Source organism: Anomalospiza imberbis, chromosome 12 (assembly GCF_031753505.1).
Source record: "Anomalospiza imberbis isolate Cuckoo-Finch-1a 21T00152 chromosome 12, ASM3175350v1, whole genome shotgun sequence".
In the NCBI taxonomy this organism is placed as follows: domain Eukaryota; kingdom Metazoa; phylum Chordata; class Aves; order Passeriformes; family Viduidae; genus Anomalospiza; species Anomalospiza imberbis.
Window position 1 is genome coordinate 19,803,867 of NC_089692.1, and position 15,861 is coordinate 19,819,727.

Below are 15,861 nucleotides of genomic sequence, written 5' to 3' on the forward strand. Positions count from 1 at the left end.
GCTGGTAACCACCAGCCTCCAACAGGAACCACCGGCCCATGAAATTCTCCACATTCCTTGGCTTCCCTGCGCTTGTTTTCCCAACACGGTTAATAAACTGGCATCCAGCTGGCACACTGCCGGACTGCTCCCCACTCTCCTCTGGGCTCCCTCCAGAATTCCAGGGCCTCTTCTCCCCACCCCAAAACATACAGGCACCCCTGCCCACACCATAACCCCCAAACCAGGGTGGTCCTGGTGGCTCCCAAATGTGTGTATCCATGGCTTCAGTGGGCTCAGCCCCTCGTGGGAGCATCCTTGTCACGGGGACTCAGCGGCACCCACCCTCATCGCCGGGATCCGGAGGGAGCTGCTCACGTAAATGAAACAGTCGTCATCGCAAAGACGTGAAGTTCGGCATTAGCACCACGTCCACGAGACCTGGGTATGGGAATTACCCCTGCCAACACCCCACTGCACCCCCCGGCCAGCAGGGATCCAGGAAAGGGCGGTGCAGGCACGGGCACCAGCCTCTCGCTCCAATCCAGCCCCGAGCACCCGCAGCCAGGCGGGGAACGGAGGCTGTGGAAGCAAATGGGCACCGGGAATGGCACCGCAGAGCCCTGCCCTGCCCGGCTGAATCCAGCCCTGCTGCACTTTGCCAGCCTCGCTCAGGTTTTACGAGGGATGGGGGAGACCCGTGAGGCTCCGTAAAGTGCTGCGGGCACGGCCTGAGTGCCTGCTCTGGCAGTGATGGGCCAGAGGCTTCTCCCAGCTCCGGGCACTGCCAACAGCACAGGGACAGGCGTGGGGCAGGGAATGGCGGGCGGGGGACACTGCAGGAGCTCCCACAGTGCCTCGTTGCCACGGCTGCACCCTGAAGGTCTCCATGCCACCGTGGAGCTCCCGGTGGAAGCCAGCCAGGGCTTGCCCCCACGTGCAGGTGACCACCAGCACCATCCCAGATGGAATTTCCCGGCTTTTGCCCCACTAGCCCCAGCCGGAGTGGGCAACCTCCATCCCTGCCCACGGCGCATCAGCTGCTCCCTGACCCAGCGGGGCCGGGGCCGGGGCCGGGGCCGGGGCCGGGGCCGGGGCCGGGGCCGGGGCCGGGGCCGGGGCCGGGGCCGTCCCGGTCCCCCCCGGGTCCCCCCGTGCAGCTCCACTCCGAGGGGGTGCGGCCCCTTTAAGAGCCGAGTGGCGCCAAACCCGTGTCACGTGACCGCTGCCCGCCCTGGTGGGCGGGGCCTCGGCGCGCGGGCTCCCGCCAAGAGAGAAGCGCGCGGGACCGGCCCCACGTGTTCCCGGGACCGGGATCGGGATCGGGACCGGGACCGGGACCGGGACCGGGACCGCGGCCATGGCCCAGCTCCGCCTCACCGACTTCTTCAGCCAGACAAAAGCGGCCACCGGAGCCCCGGCCAAGCGCAGCGGCGGCCGCCTGCTCAAGGCGGCCCTCGCCGGTCCCCCGGTGCACCGGGAGGAGGAGGATGGTGTCCCGGCGGGGCTCAGCGCTGGCTCGCTGCCGCTGCCCGGCTCGCCGCGCACCCCGGCCCGCGGGGGCTGCCCGGCCCTGCGGGGCATGGCGGGCAGGAAGCGGAGCCGCCGCGAGATGGAAGCGGAGTCGCCGGTCGGGGCCCGGCTCGGGGAACCGAGCGGGAAATCGGCGCGGAAGAGGCTGGAGCTGCCCCGGGATGCGGAGCCGGGGTCGCCGGGAGCGGTAGGGAGGTGGTGGGGTCGGGGATGCGCCGCTTCCTCTGGGATGCGGCCCTGAAATGGGATGGGGGAGGATAAAGGCGTGGGGGAGTGAATGGGTGCGTGTGGAACCATCGAACAACAGCCCCGCAAGTGTTCGACCCCTTTTCCCCCTGCAGGACCCCCCGAGCTTGCCTCCCCTTCTCCTGATTCACATTCCCCACCCCTCACCCGGACTTAACCCTGCCCCGAGTGCAGGAGCCCCAAAACTCGCCCCCTTCATCCCCTCTGGCCCCTGCCCCTATTGCAGACCCCTCTGTGCTTCCCCCTCCCAGTGCAAGGCTTTGGGGGGCACAGGGGAGGGGATCCGGGCGGGTGGGTTCCCCGGACAGTCCCTAACTCTCCTCTCTCTTGCAGGCCACCAGCTCCTCGCCTCTGGCCACTCCTCGACCCCCAACACCCCTCTCACAGGACCTGGCCGTGTCCCCCCCGGCCAGCACCACCGGCTCCCCGGGCCGTGGGCAGGACGCGGGGACAGAGCCCAGCACAGCAGCCCCGGGCCCGGCCCGGCGCCTGCAGCGGGTACGGGCTGCTCCCGGGGCTGCTCCCGGAGCGGGTGGATTTGGTGCCGCGTGTCCCGCTCTGACCCTGTGTCCCCTCCCTGCCCAGGAGGACGTGGCCGAGCTGCAGGGCCGCCTGCAGAGGATGAAGGTGCTGGGCCAGGTGCCCTCTGTCCCCAGCGGGACCAGCAGCGACCTGCGGAGCCGCCTGGAGCGCGTGCGGCAGCTGGAGCTGCGCGCCCGGCAGAGGAGAGCGGCCAGCGGGGCCGGGGACACCGGGGTGGCAGCTCCTGAGGGACAGACCGGGTGAGCAGCAGCTGCAGGAGGGATTTGAGGGGGCTGCCACAGCCCTGAAGTGGTTTTGTGAGGGTCTGAGGGCTGTGGGGGCTCTGAGCGATGTGACTCCAATGTCCCCAGGTGACGTGAGCCCGAGACCTCCTCAGAGAGGGGGTTTGGGATGGGGGTGGGAGCTGGGCACTGTGTCAGCAGCAGGACCCTGACCCTGTCCTGTCCTTCCCCGCAGCCAGAAGCCGCCGGCGTACCAGCGCTTCCACACCCTGGCCCAGGACCTGCCCCCGGGGCTGACGCTGCCATACAAGTTCAGGGTGCTGGCAGAGATGTTCCGCAGCGTGGACACCATCACCGGGATGCTCTTCAACCGCGCCGAGACCGTCACCTTCGCCAAGGTCAAGCAGGGCGTGCAGGACATGATGCGCAGGTGAGGTGGCCCGTTTTGGGGTCCCAGCAGCCCGTTTTGGGCTCCCGGCTGAAGCTCTGGGGGTCCCCAACCTCTGTGCTGCTGTCACAGGCAGTTTGAAGAGCAGCACTTGGGGCAGATCAAGGCTGTGTATCCCAGCTCGTTCCGGCTGCGCCAGGAGAAGAACGTCCCCACCTTCAGCAGCGGTGGAAAGAAGTCTGAGTATCAGCTCACTCTGGAGCCAGTCCTGGGGGAAGGTATGGATGGTTTTGGGGTGCCCGGGAGCTGGGGTATGCTCAGTGCTGGCTGGTCCCTGAATCCATAGGGATGCTCTCTGCTTGGTCCATTAAATGGAGCCTCTGAAGTGGGAAACCATTTGGGACAGGAGGGACAGTGTCGGGGCAGCGACTGGCAGCGACTCAGCTCCATGGCAGGGCTCTGATCCTGTCCTTCCCGAGGCTGCCATGGTTTGTGCCCCTCTGGGGCGCCGTGGGTGACACTGTGTCCCTCCTGGCAGAGGAGAAGGTGGACGGGCGCCCGCACCTGTCGGCGTCGCGGCTGCTGGAGCGCCGGAGGGAATTCCACCGCAACCTGGTGAACATCGTCAGGGAGCACCACAAGGTGAGGGGCACCTGGCACCCCCTGCTCTGGGGTTGCCACTGGTGCCATCCAGGCTGAAGGACACGGAGGTTCCTCTTGGAGGTGGGCTCTGAATTCGCTCCCTGTGTCACCAGGCTGTGCTGGGAGCGCAGGGCAGTGGCTGCCTCTCCGTTCCTGGTGCCGTGACACAGCTCTCACCCCTCTCCAGGCATTCCTGGCTGCCCTCAGCCCTCCCATGGTGGTGCCAGAGGAGAAGCTGACCCGGTGGCATCCCCGCTTCAACGTGGACGAGGTGCCGGACATCAGCCCCGCGGAGCTGCCGCGGCCGCCGCACGAGGACAGGCTGAGCACGGCCCAGGAGGTGCTGAACACGGCCCGGGGGATGCTGAGCCCCAAGGTGAGGCAGGGCCAGGGGCTGGCTCCGTCTGTGCCACCTCTGGGAAGGTGTGGGTGGCTTCCCGTTGCCAGAGGGCAGGGTTAGATGGGATAGTGGGAAGGAATTCCTGCCTGTGAGGGTGGGCAGGTCCTGGCACAGGGTGCCCAGAGAAGCTGTGGCTGTGCCATCCCTGGCATTGTCCAAGGCCAGGTTGGATGGGGCTTGGAGCAGCCTGGGCTAGTGGAAGGTGTCCCTGCCCATGGCAAGGGGTTGCAAATGAGAAGAGCTTCCACATCCCTTCCACGATTCCATGAAGCACCCCAAACTCCCCTGTGCAGGCAGGATGGATCAGGATCACTGGGCTGGGATCACTCGGGCTGCCGGGCGGCAGAGGGGAAACTTCTTCCTCCTGCTTGAGCTGTAACCCAACTCCTCCTCCCTCTTCCACATGAGCAGATGGAAAAAGCTCTTGCCAACCTGGCCCTCAGAACGGCCGAAGCCAGCGCGGGGGAGCCGGCGCTTTCCAAAGCCCCGGGCCCTGCCAGCACCTCCAGCGCGCTCAAAGGGGTGTCCCAGGGGCTGCTGGAGCGGGTGAGTCACCCCGTCCTGGCCCAAACACGGGGCTGGGGGCGCTCCCCGTGCCCAGCCCATCCCCTGCAGTGCTCACCTGCAGTGTCCCGCAGGTGCGGGCGAAGGAGGCGGCGCGGCTGGCGGCGCTGCTGACGCGGGACGCGCGGCAGGAGGAGCGGGCGGCGCGGCTGGCGCGGCTGCCGGCCATGGCGCGCGTCCTGCGCAGCGTCTTCGTGGCCGAGAAGAAGCCGGCGCTCAGCATGGAGCTGCTCTGTGCCCGCCTGGCCGACAGCTGCCCCGAGCTGGTGGCGCCCGGTAGGAATTGCTGGGGGGGATCTCTGCGGGAGGAGGGGGCTGTGGGCAGCTGAGCTCTGACCCCCGGGGTGCTCCCGAGCTCTGACCCCCGGGGTGCTCCCGAGCTCTGACCCCCGGGGTGCTCCCGAGCTCTGACCCCGGGGTGCTCCTGAGCTCTGACCCCGGGGTGCTCCCGAGCTCTGACCCTGCTGCTCCCGGCCGCAGGCGAGATGGAGAAACACGTGCGGCTCTTCGCGGAGCTGCTGCCCGACTGGGTGGGCATCCACGCCCTCAGGACGGACACCTACGTCAAGCTGGACAAAGAGAAGGACCTGGGCCTCGTCACTGAGAGGCTCAACAAGGTGGCCAAGGAGGCCGGAGCCCTCTGAGCTCCTCCAGGGTTGGGGTTTTTTCTGTGCAATCTCCTCGAAATGTAGCAAATCCCGACAGCGCTCTGGGTTCTGGGGCGGGCTGGAGGGAGGCTCGTCCTCGGGTGGCTGAAGAAGGGCAGAATGCCTTAATTTAACTAATTCCTGTGGTGGGAGCTGTGAGGATTGTAGGTCCTCATGTCCTTGAGCAATCCTGTGTCCTGGGGTGCTGATGGAAGTGACCCTAACCTGAGGAACCTTTTCTTCTCCCTTTCCTGGTTCTCCTGAAGGTTCAATGCATGAGGGGTCTCCTGAAGGTCCAATTTCAGAGTTTTCTTCCATTAGCTGGGTCCTGGTGGGGTGAAGGCAGAACAGGGCAGGCTGAGAGGGTGACAGGCAGAAAGGATTGAGAGAAAAAGTCACAAATGGATGTTTCTGGAGCTTCGGGCCTCGTTCTGTTTTTAAGGGAGGGAAAACGCATCTTCCAGTCCTCGCTGGAAACGACTACAGGACTTGTCAAAACACATTTGTATTAAATGTTTTAAATATAGTTGACTTGCGTTAACCCGGTGCTCTTCCTCGCTGCCTGTCTCGTGGTTCTCCATGGCAATTGGCGCCGGCAAGGGCTGGGTCCTCATCCAGCTCCTGGAGAAAGACTCACTGGAAAAAGTGAGCGTGGGTTTGCAGGGAGCTGAATGCAGCTTTTGTAAATGGGGCTGGGGGAGCAGCTGCTGCAGGGACTGGGGCAGGCAGGGCTGACGGGGATCCAGGGTTTTTTTCTCCCAGGGGAAATCCCAGGCCACTTGGCTGAAGTGGCTTGGGAAGAGGGACAAAGAGGGTGAGGATGGCTGCGGAGGTGCTGGGCTGGCACCGTGCCCAGGTCAGGGCGGCGAGGGCTCAGGGGAGGGCTGGGAGCCGCCCAGGGCCATGTCACACACACCTCAGTGCTCCCCGAGCCAGGCTGGGCTGGCTGGAGCCGGGGACACCAGGGACTCCCCCATCCTTTCATCCCATGCTGCTCCTGGGCTGATTCCCCACCTTATGCTGGGCTGGAGTCTGGCAGCATCTGAGCTCCCACAGCACTTCCTGAAGGAGCAAGAGGCCTTCCTCCTCTTCCTCCTCCTCCTCCTCCTCCTCCTCCAGGCCCGTGCTTGCCCGTGCAGCCCAGCTGGCCGGTGCTGCTGGCAGGAGCCTGCCCAGTTTCCAGGGAGGAGGAGAAGGGATTAAAGCCAACCCAGGGGCTGGGTGTGAGGCTGGGGGCTCCTGGGGCAAGCTGGGCTCTCAGCCATGCTCAGGGACCTCACCGTGGTGGGAAGGAGCTGGATTGCAGCAGCTGGAGTCGAGAAGCAGGACTGGAAGGGAGCTGGAATCAGCAGCCTGGCAGCCACACTCAGGTCCCAGCAGAGCTCCCAGCGAGCTCCTGTTCTGCTCCTCGGGATAAAACCCTTCTCCCACCTGGAAGCTGCTCCTGCCCAGCCTTGTCTCTCCAAGCAAATGACATCAGGGGCTGCTGGCAGCCCAGCCAGGGCCAGGGCAGCGTCCCCACGTTCCCTGATGTCACCTGCTGGCACTGGCAGGGCTGACGCTGCTTCCCCGGCACGCAGCTGCTTTCCACGGCTCTTCGGGGTGGAATTGATTTTCCCTTCTCCCCCGCAGCAGGGACCCTCTGCTGGTGCCAAGCCTGAGAGGTGCTGCCTGCCCTGGCTCCCCGAGGGCCTGGGGCAGGCTGGTCCCCAGGGAATTGTGTTCCTCAGTGTAAAGTGAGCAGCACCTAAGGGGCTTTTCAGGAATTGGGGGTGGAAATAAGCTGGAGTGGTCCTTCCAAGTGGAAGGGCTGGGTAGGGAAGGGGAGCTAAGCTGACCGAGCCCCTCCAGCCAGAGGTTGGTGCAGAGTAAAGAAAAGGCACCTGAATGCTCCCTGGAAATCAACTCCAAGCATTTGGGGGATAAGGGAGAGCTCATACCACAGCCTTGCCCCACTGACCGCCTGGGGTCAGTGAATGACTCCCAAGGGTCACTCACGGCTTCAGCCACTGCAAGAACAGCTCTGAGACGGCTTAGGAAATACAAAAATACATCAATATTTATTTTACCTGTGAGTCCAGTCCCTGCTGGGCCAGGGACACAGTCCCTGATGTTTTCAGGCTTGTGGAAGTTTTTGTCACACAGCTGTGACCAAACTGAACCGTGCTGGAGGAAGCATCTCCAAACCCCTCCTCACACACCTGAGACCACTGCAACACCTCTCCTGTGGCCTCGCCTGGCACCAAGGGCAGGCTCTGAGCTGGCAGCAGCCTGATGGCCCAGAACAGCCCAGCAGAGGGGAAGCAGCAGCACAGGAGTGGGATGTGGTGCAGGAGATGGGGAATTCCTGCTGAACAAAAGGTGCCTGTGGTCTCCAGGGAAGGAAAACACTGACTGGGCTCATCCCACACCAGCACCATCCTGATCTGAGGACACAGCAGGCACTTCATTCACCTGAACAAGCACAGCCCTGGTGTAAGAGCAACTTGCTCTGGTGTGAGTGACAGCACAGAGCAGCCAGCCCATCCTGAGGTCAAATGTAGCAGGATTTGTCCCTTACAGAAAGAATTGCTTTTTGCCCATCTCCTGTGTTTCTTTGGGAATTTTTTGGCAGGTTCCTTGGAGGCTGACGGGCCCAGCCCAAGGAATGCTGGTGCCCTGTCAGAGCTCTCCTGCCTCAGCAGCAATGTCATCGCTTTGGTCTCCTAAAAACCACAGATTCAGTGAGGCTGCATCTTGGTCTCCATCCCCCCCAGTCAATCAGCCTGTTCCTTCTTCCTAAAAGGATGAACTCCAAAAAGGGATCATTACACTCAACACAGTGCTTGGGAAATCTAGGATTGAAGAGCATCTGGCCATGCCGTGTTTAACCTGTGTTTAACCCCCTTCCCCACCCCCCTGTGACATCCAGAGTCACTACATAAAGCCCCAGATTTGTTCCCAGTGCTCCCTCCTCCCTGCTCCTCCTCAGTCATACTGCAGCAGGGAGTAGAAAGGGATGGAATTGAGCTTTTCCGACCCTTTCAGGGCTTTTAACTCTATGATCACCAGGCACTCCAGGATTTCAGCCTTCAGCCTCTTCAGCAGCTCGCAGGCAGCACGCATGGTACCTGTGGAGGGGAGCAGAAACATCCTCACTCCAGGGGCAGCTCCAGCCCCACAGCCACCCCTGCTGCTGCCAGGCTGTGGATACCAGAGAGGTGTGGCTACCCCAGGAGTGTCCAAAGCCACATTGGACAGGGCATGGAGCAACCTGGGCTAGTGGGAGGTGTCCCTGCCCAGGGCAGGGGGTGGGACTGGATGGGATTTATCCAAGGCAGCCATTCCATGCACACAGGTGTACATGGGTCACACGTGCTTCCCTCACCTCCAGTTGCCAGCAGGTCATCCACAATCACCACTTTCTGTCCTGGTTCCACAGCATCGCTCTGGATTTCCAGCTCAGCCTGCAGGGAGCAAAGAGCAGCTTTGTTTTAGTCTGGCCTTGGAGAGAAACCCCTCAGGAGCTGCTGGTTCATGCTGGAACACAGACAAGTCCTCAGCGACATCAGCCTAAACTCAGCACCTAAAATCCCAAAAACCCCACAAATCCCAGCTACAGGGGAGCGCCACAGAAACACAGAGCAGGGAGGGGATTGCTGGGCCAGCCCTGTGGCATGCCAAGATCCTGAACTCTCATCGCGTGTGTTATGGTGGAATCTTATCCCAGAGCAGTTCTCCAGCGAGGAAAATCTGTCACGCACTGGGGAGCTCTGCCTAGAGCCAGATCCAAACCGGCACCTGTGTGGATGTGTCACGCCAGCTTGGTTGGCCCAAACAATCCTCATGGCTTAGGCCTGGCTTTGGGGGTTCTGCTGCTGTTAGTTCCTAGTGGGAGCAGCACAGACTGAGGCTCAGCCCTGGGAGCAGCCGCGGGGTCGCGGGGCGGGACGGGGAAGCCATGCGGGACGGCTCTGACTTACAGCACTTACTGCCAGAGTGGGGGACACTCTCCGTGGCCATGCCCCTGAATTCAAGCCAAAGAAAGCCATTTAGCACCAAGTCTGAGCACCAACCCCCGAGAAGAACCACGGCACAGCAGCAAACATCACCCGTGGGCACAAACGGCGCGACCGTGGCTCGGGGCCGGCTCGGCGCCGCTCCCCTCCCGGGGCTTGCGCCAGATTATCCACGGCATCAGAACCCAGCCCGGGACCCCCTCCCCACGGGGTTTAGGCCCCCTGTTCCCCCCAGCCTGAGCCCCTGCCGCTCCCAGGCCTCACCCTGCCGTATTCCAGGCTGTAGGAGATGGACTCGGTGGCACCGGGCAGTTTCCCCTTTTTCCGCACGGGCACGAAGCCGATCCCCAACCTCTGCGCCAGCGGGGTCCCGATGAGGAACCCACGGGAGTCCAGGCCTGGGGGGCACAGCAGGAACCAGGGAATCATTCACGGTGGAAAAGGCCTCCAAGACCATCAGGTCCAACCATCTGCAGCACTAAGCCACATCCCCAAGTGCCACATCCACATATTTTCTGGAATGGTGACTCTACTACTGCCCTGGGCAGCCTGTTCTGATACCTGATCACCCTCTCAGTGATTTAATTTTCCCTCATATCCAACCTAACCCCCCCACCAGGTGCAACTTGAGGCCTTTTCCTCTTGTCCCATCACTCAGATCAGAATAATTTCACTAGGGGAGGGTCTTGGCACAACCCTTCTGCTTTATCCTCCCATTCTAAAAGCAATTTGCTCTTCAAGTCACTTCTGAAGTGAAGAAAACACAGCCCACACTCCTGTTCTCACCCAGATGTGCTGCTGCTGGCCCCAGGAGCCCGTTTCCCTCCCCTCTGACCCTTTTGCCTAGAGATAAAGCCAGCAGGGCCCTGGTATCAGTCCTGCCACACAAGCAGGAACTCTGCACCTCTGGGCAGACTTCACTTATCACACCTGGGCCAGGTTTGGTCTGTGCCCCTTTGGCTGTGGCCCAGCCCAAGCACTGCCTTCCTCTGCACTTTGCCAGGTGAGCTGAGGCGTTCTGGCCACCAAGGTCGTTTGTGCTGGCCCGGAAAGGCTCCCTGAGGAAAACCAGCCGGGACAGGGTCTGCCTGCCCTGGGGACAGCGGGGGGACACTGCGGGCACAGCAGGCTTTGGGTGCCCCCTCCTTTTTAACAACAAATTATGCAGCAGGTACTGAAGTGTCAGAGGGCACCTGCCACATCCCACAGCAGCATTTCAGGAAATCGCGGCAGGAGGTGAAGGGTAGAAAGGGTTCTGGTCTTTCCTGGCCTCCTGACAGAGGCCAATGCTCAGGTGATTTTTGTGTCCAAGGGCTACAACATTCCCCAAGGGCCACCCCAAGCTTCCCACCCGGGACACACTGCTCTGCCCTGACCTCGGGGACGTTCAACCAACACTCACCCACAATGAAGTCGATTTTAGGGCAAGACGCCCTCACATGATCCTCCAGAAGATCAATCAAAGTCCTGAAGGCCACAGGATCCTTCAGCAAGGGGCTGATATCGCTGCAATGAGGGAGGGCAGGGGGTGAGGGACCTGCGGGGCTGCTCTGGAAACGCTGAGCTCCCGAGCCCGGGGAAGGATCCCGAGCCCGGGGAAGGCTCCCGAGCCCGGGGAAGGATCCCGAGACCGGGGAAGGATCCCGAGCCCGGGGAAGGATCCTGACCCCGGGGAAGGATCCCGAGCCCGGGGAAAGCTCCTGACCCCGGGGAAGGCTCCCGAGCCCGGGGAAGGCTCCCGAGCCCGGGGAAGGATCCCGAGACCGGGGAAGGATCCTGAGCCCGGGGAAGGATCCCGAGACCGGGGAAGGATCCCGAGCCCGGGGAAGGATCCCGAGCCCGGGGAAGGCTCCTGCCTGGTGCTGCCGGGTCCAGGGATGGGCAGCGGGGACAGGAGCTGGCAGCGAGTCCCCGGCCCGGCTCCAGCCCTGGCGCCATCCCCATCCCTGCTTCCAACCCCAGCTCTGGCTCCAGTCTCGGCCCTGGTTCCCCTCCCGATCCCATCCCCGTCCTCATCCTCGCCCCCGTCTCCATCCCGCCGCCGTCCCATCCCCGTCCCGGCCGCACCGGAACAGCACGCCGGGCTCCGGGAAGTCCGGGAAGGGCCGGACGCGGTCGCGCACCCTCCGCAGCCGCTCGTCGCTCATGGCGGCCCCGCCGTGCGCAGCCGCCGCAGCTCCGGCACGGCCGGGCCGGGCGGGGCGGGGGCGGCTCCGCCCGCCCGGGGCGGCACCGGAGCGGCCGGGCACCTGGGCATGGGCGGCAGTGCCCTTGGGACGGGGGGGATATGCCTCGGGGCGTGGAGCACCCGTCCGCCCGGTGTTTGGCGATCCGGTACCCCGGAGTGTGGAGCTCCGGTACCCCGGGGCACTGAGCATCAGTCCCCCCGGTATTTGGAGTTCCGGTACCCCGGGGCATTGAGCATCATCCCCCCGGGATTTGGAGTTCCGGTACCCCGGGGCATTGAGCATCAGTCCCCCCGGGATTTGGAGCTCCGGTACCCCAGGGCATTGAGCATCAGTCCCCCCGGTATTTGGAGTTCTGGTACCCCGGGGCACTGAGCATCAGTCCCCCCGGGATTTGGAGCTCCGGTACCCCAGGGCACTGAGCATCAGTCCCCCCGGTATTTGGAGTTCTGGTACCCCGGGGCACTGAGCATCAGTCCCCCCGGGATTTGGGGCTCCGGTACCCCGGGGCATTGAGCATCAGTCCCCCCGGTATTTGGAGTTCTGGTACCCCGGGGCACTGAGCATCAGTCCCCCCGGTATTTGGAGCTCCGGTACACTGGGGCACTGAGCATCAGTCCCCCCGGTATTCGGAGTTCCGGTACCCCGGGGCACTGAGCATCAGTCCCCCCGGTATTTGGGTCTCCGGTACCCCGGGGCATTGAGCATCAGTCCCCCCGGTATTTGGAGCTCCAGTACCCCGGGGCATTGAACATCATCCCCCCCTGGTGTTTGGGGCTCCGGTGCTCTGGGATGTGGATCTCCAGTATCCTGGGGCATTGGAGCTCCGGTACCCTGGTATTTGGAGCTCCGTTACCCCGGGCCATTGGAGCCCCAGCCCCCGGCCCCCCGGTATTCAGAGCTCTGGTATGTTGGAGCATGGAGCATTGCCCCCCAGGCACACGGAGCTCCGGTGTCCCCATGCACAGAGTCCCAAATTCCCAGTGCATGGAGGTCTGATACTCCAGACATGGAGCTATCCCAGAGCCCCCAGCCCCCCATGAAGGTGTGGTACCCCAGGACACGAGGCACTGATATCCCTGGTGTGTGGAGCCCTGACACTTCATGCACAGAGCCCAAATCCCCCTGTGCATGGAGCCCTGGCTTCTTGGCACATGGAGCTGCAATTCCCAGGGGCATGGAGCCCTGGCACAGCAGTGGATGGAGCCCCAGGCTCCCCTCTGAAGAGTTCCCAGGTACCTGCTCCGTGTGGAGCTGGATGTCCCTGCCTGGCCCCAGCCTCTGAAAGGAGCTCCCTGCCTGGGGGTTTCATTTCCACCCCCTCACCCTGCCCAGCCTTCCACAGACAGCAAACTCCTCAGGACCTCACTATTTCCTGCTTTTCCATCCCTCACCACCTCGTGTGAACTCCTGGAGTCATTCTGTGTTTGTTAAACCCGTTTGGTTGGGATGAGGGACAATAACACAGCCCTAGGTCCTGGACCAACAGCTCCTGGTGTCACCGAGCCCTGGGCAGGGCAGGGAGCTCCCACAGCTCCCATCTCCCCTCTCCTGCTGCTGAATGTTGTTTGGCCATGCAAAATCCACCAAATGAGTTCAGATCTCCTCTTCCATTAGCAAATACACCTTGGATCTGCTCCAAACCCGTCCGGGCACGGCTTGCTGTGGAAAGCAGAAGCAGTTTGAGCTGTAACACCCCTGGCTGAGCTCAGTGTTTGCTGCTGAGAGCTGTGACTGGGAAAACTTCACTCAACCCCTCTGGAGAGCCCTTGCCATGGGCAGAGACACCTTCCACTAGCCCAAGGTGCTCCAAGCCCCACCCAACCTGGCCTTGGACACTCCCAGGGATCCAGGGGCAGCCACAGCTGCGCTGGGCACCTGTGCCGGGGCCTCACCACCCTCACAGGGAGGAATTTCTCCCTAATATCCCATCTAACCCTGCCCTCTGGGGAAGTCATTCCCCCTTACCCTGGCCCTTGTCCCCAGTCCCTCTCCAGCTCTCTCAGAACCCCTTCAGGCACTGGAAAGAGCCCTCAGGTCCCCCTGGAGCCTCCTCTTCCCCAGGCTGCACAATCCCAACTCCTGTTAAGGTTAACTCCCTCTGCTGCCAGAGACAGCCCGTGCTCCCTTCACAACCATTCCCCCACAAACTAAGATTTTCCCTGAACTCAGATCATCTCTTTGGCACCAGGAGAATCCTCTCGGGCAGCTGTTCCAGGGAAGCAAAGAGGGAGGAAGGACAGGGCCTTTCAGCGGAGCCGGGGCTCGCAGCGCTCGCACTCCCTGCGATGAGCTGGACGCCTTTCTCTGGTGACCTTACAAGCACAGCACTGGACAATGAGCTCTTCCAGCAACTCCTCTTCTTCCTGGCAGATGGAATTGCTGATGGAATTTATCTGCCTACTCGTGGAAATAAATAGGCAGGAGCTTATTTCCTGGGAAAAAGGATCTTTTCAGCCTGCCAGGGAGCTCTGCTCCTGCCTCTCACTAACAGAGGGGCTGGAACGGGGGGTCTGTGTCACCCCTGTCCTGTTTGTGACCCCCCCACGATCCCACCCTTACTGCAGGAAACTCCACATTTTCCTGGAGGCTGAGTGAGGTTCCCAGGCCCCTCATCAAACCTTCAGCAGGATGAGCTGCTGAGTGCCCCCACTGCTCCACCCCACAGCCAGGGATCTCTCCTCCTCCTCCTCCTCGATGTGGGATCAGTCTGTCCCCACGAGTTCTGCCGGGAAGGGCACAAAGGTTACACCAATTTGGACTTGCACTGACCCAGCTGCCAGAAATCGTGGTTAAAAGACAACATTGCTGAGATTCCTGTCTGAACTCCTCATTTATCCCCCATCTGCAAGGATTCCAACTGCACCCACCGGCACAGACGGGGCTGGAACACCCCAAGGAAATCAGTTTTCCCTGTGATTGTTCTACCTTTCAAACAACACTGCTGTCTCCTACTGCAATTTCCATCTGCAAAGAACTTTCCTAGGACCCCTTTCCAAATGTGATGTCAAAGGGCTCTGGAATATCACCCGGGAGGTGACTCCACATCCGCTCGTGGCTCCGAGAGGTTCAGGGCTGCTCCGAGAGGTTCAGGGCTGCTCCGTGCTTGGCAAAGGAATCACCACCTGGAATCTGGATTCCCCCAGGGAACGCTGGGTTTGCCTCTTTTCTGGACACCGAGGCCATCAGTGATTTAAAAGTGCTTTGAGATCCTGACAGGAGAGGTGTTATTAGCCAGGGAGCAGAGAAACTGGGAATACAAAAGCTTGGGAACTAACTTTAATCAGCCTAACCAGGCAATTAAAGAGCTGTGCTGAGCCTGGAAGTTTCTGTTCCGTTCAGGATTTTAACACTTCAGGGTGAAGTGGAACAAAATGCCCCAAATTTCAACATCCCCCTTGCACGAGGGAAAACGAGCACAAAAATTTCCCTGCAAATCCACTGGAATGTTTCATTTCAACCTCAGCTGAGGAAACTCATGCACTTTAAACTTAAAAAAAAAAAAAAAAAAAACAACCAAATTTGAAATATCTTATTTCAACACCAGAAGAATGCAGCTCCCCAGCCAGATCCCTGGCCTCGGGACGGAAGCCTTGGACCTGGTTTTGTCTCCCTAAAAGAGGGAAAAGCGTCGTGATCCAGCTCTGCCTCCCTGGGAGCCCAAGGCAGCACCTCCTGATTGCTGCAGCAGGTTGGATCAGGCCCTTGGAGAAGACACAAAACTCCTCTCTCTCCCCTGGCCAGCCTGGGTCTTGTGTCTGATCCAGAACTAATGGATTTGGCTCGCATTCCTCGCTGCTGGCTTTTATCAGCTCTCCCTTTCAGCTGGGAATTGTGCTACCAACCTCCTGTCACCCAGAGGGTGTTAAGTGACTCCAAGAGGGACAAAGGCCCACAGAGCTGCCAAATTGCCTCTCTGCAGAAGCTGCAAGGCAGAGGTTTTTTTCTCCCTCCTAAAAGACCACAAGCTTCTGGCTACGGATCCACCTTTATTTAGGATTTATATAATCCCAACTAGACTTAAGGCGACAACAAAACTTTAAACGGTGGAAGGGGATATAAAGAAAACAGGCAAATGGAGCCTTGGTGTTTCAAATAGCCATTTTCCAAAGGAGAAAAGAACCCAAATTTCAGTTCTTCCCTTACAGCTGTTCTTAAAACCTGACAGTTTAATTCAAGGGGCACCATAGTGTCGCCTCCTGATAACACAGAAAAACATCCAGTGCTACCAGAAAACAAAAGGAAAAGTCGATTTCCAAGTATTCTAACTGCTAGGAGAGATGGAAAACAGGCCATTCTAACTGCAGAACAGTTATCTGGAAGCTGAACAAGCACAGGAACTCCTAAGAGAATAAAAGTGTGTTTAGTTTGTAAAGTTTCCCAGTGCTGAGGACAAGGGCAGGATCCCTGGGGAGGGATTTCTCTGCTGGCTGTGCTCCAGAGGCTGCTGGGGACTCTGCAGCCAAAAATCACCTCCCAGCACCCCAAACCTTCCTCCCGCAGAAACTCTGTCA

The 15,861-nt window shown here is 61.1% G+C and overlaps 2 protein-coding genes and 1 long non-coding RNA gene across 3 annotated transcripts; 1 reads left to right on the forward strand and 2 right to left on the reverse strand.

Annotated features, from left to right (window-relative positions):
• Positions 1-1,211: 1,211 nt before the first annotated feature.
• Positions 1,212-5,704, forward strand: CDT1 (chromatin licensing and DNA replication factor 1). Its single transcript, XM_068203210.1, has 10 exons — positions 1,212-1,699; positions 2,092-2,256; positions 2,344-2,540; positions 2,758-2,952; positions 3,043-3,188; positions 3,449-3,552; positions 3,740-3,928; positions 4,364-4,498; positions 4,591-4,792; positions 4,997-5,704. Exons 1-10 carry the CDS (start codon positions 1,340-1,342, stop codon positions 5,158-5,160), a joined length of 1,857 nt encoding a protein of 618 aa, XP_068059311.1. The 5' UTR covers positions 1,212-1,339; the 3' UTR covers positions 5,161-5,704.
• Positions 5,705-7,196: 1,492 nt separating this feature from the next.
• On the reverse strand, positions 7,197-11,384 carry APRT (adenine phosphoribosyltransferase). Its single transcript, XM_068203235.1, has 5 exons — positions 11,229-11,384; positions 10,564-10,667; positions 9,426-9,559; positions 8,531-8,609; positions 7,197-8,273 (listed from the first exon to the last, which is right to left on the reverse strand). Exons 1-5 carry the CDS (start codon positions 11,306-11,308, stop codon positions 8,131-8,133), a joined length of 540 nt encoding a protein of 179 aa, XP_068059336.1. The 5' UTR covers positions 11,309-11,384; the 3' UTR covers positions 7,197-8,130.
• Positions 11,385-12,780: 1,396 nt separating this feature from the next.
• Positions 12,781-14,402, reverse strand: LOC137481483 (uncharacterized). The gene is made up of 2 exons (XR_011003505.1): positions 13,969-14,402; positions 12,781-13,009 (listed from the first exon to the last, which is right to left on the reverse strand). It is a non-coding gene; the product is annotated as an uncharacterized lncRNA (long non-coding RNA).
• Positions 14,403-15,861: the final 1,459 nt, after the last annotated feature.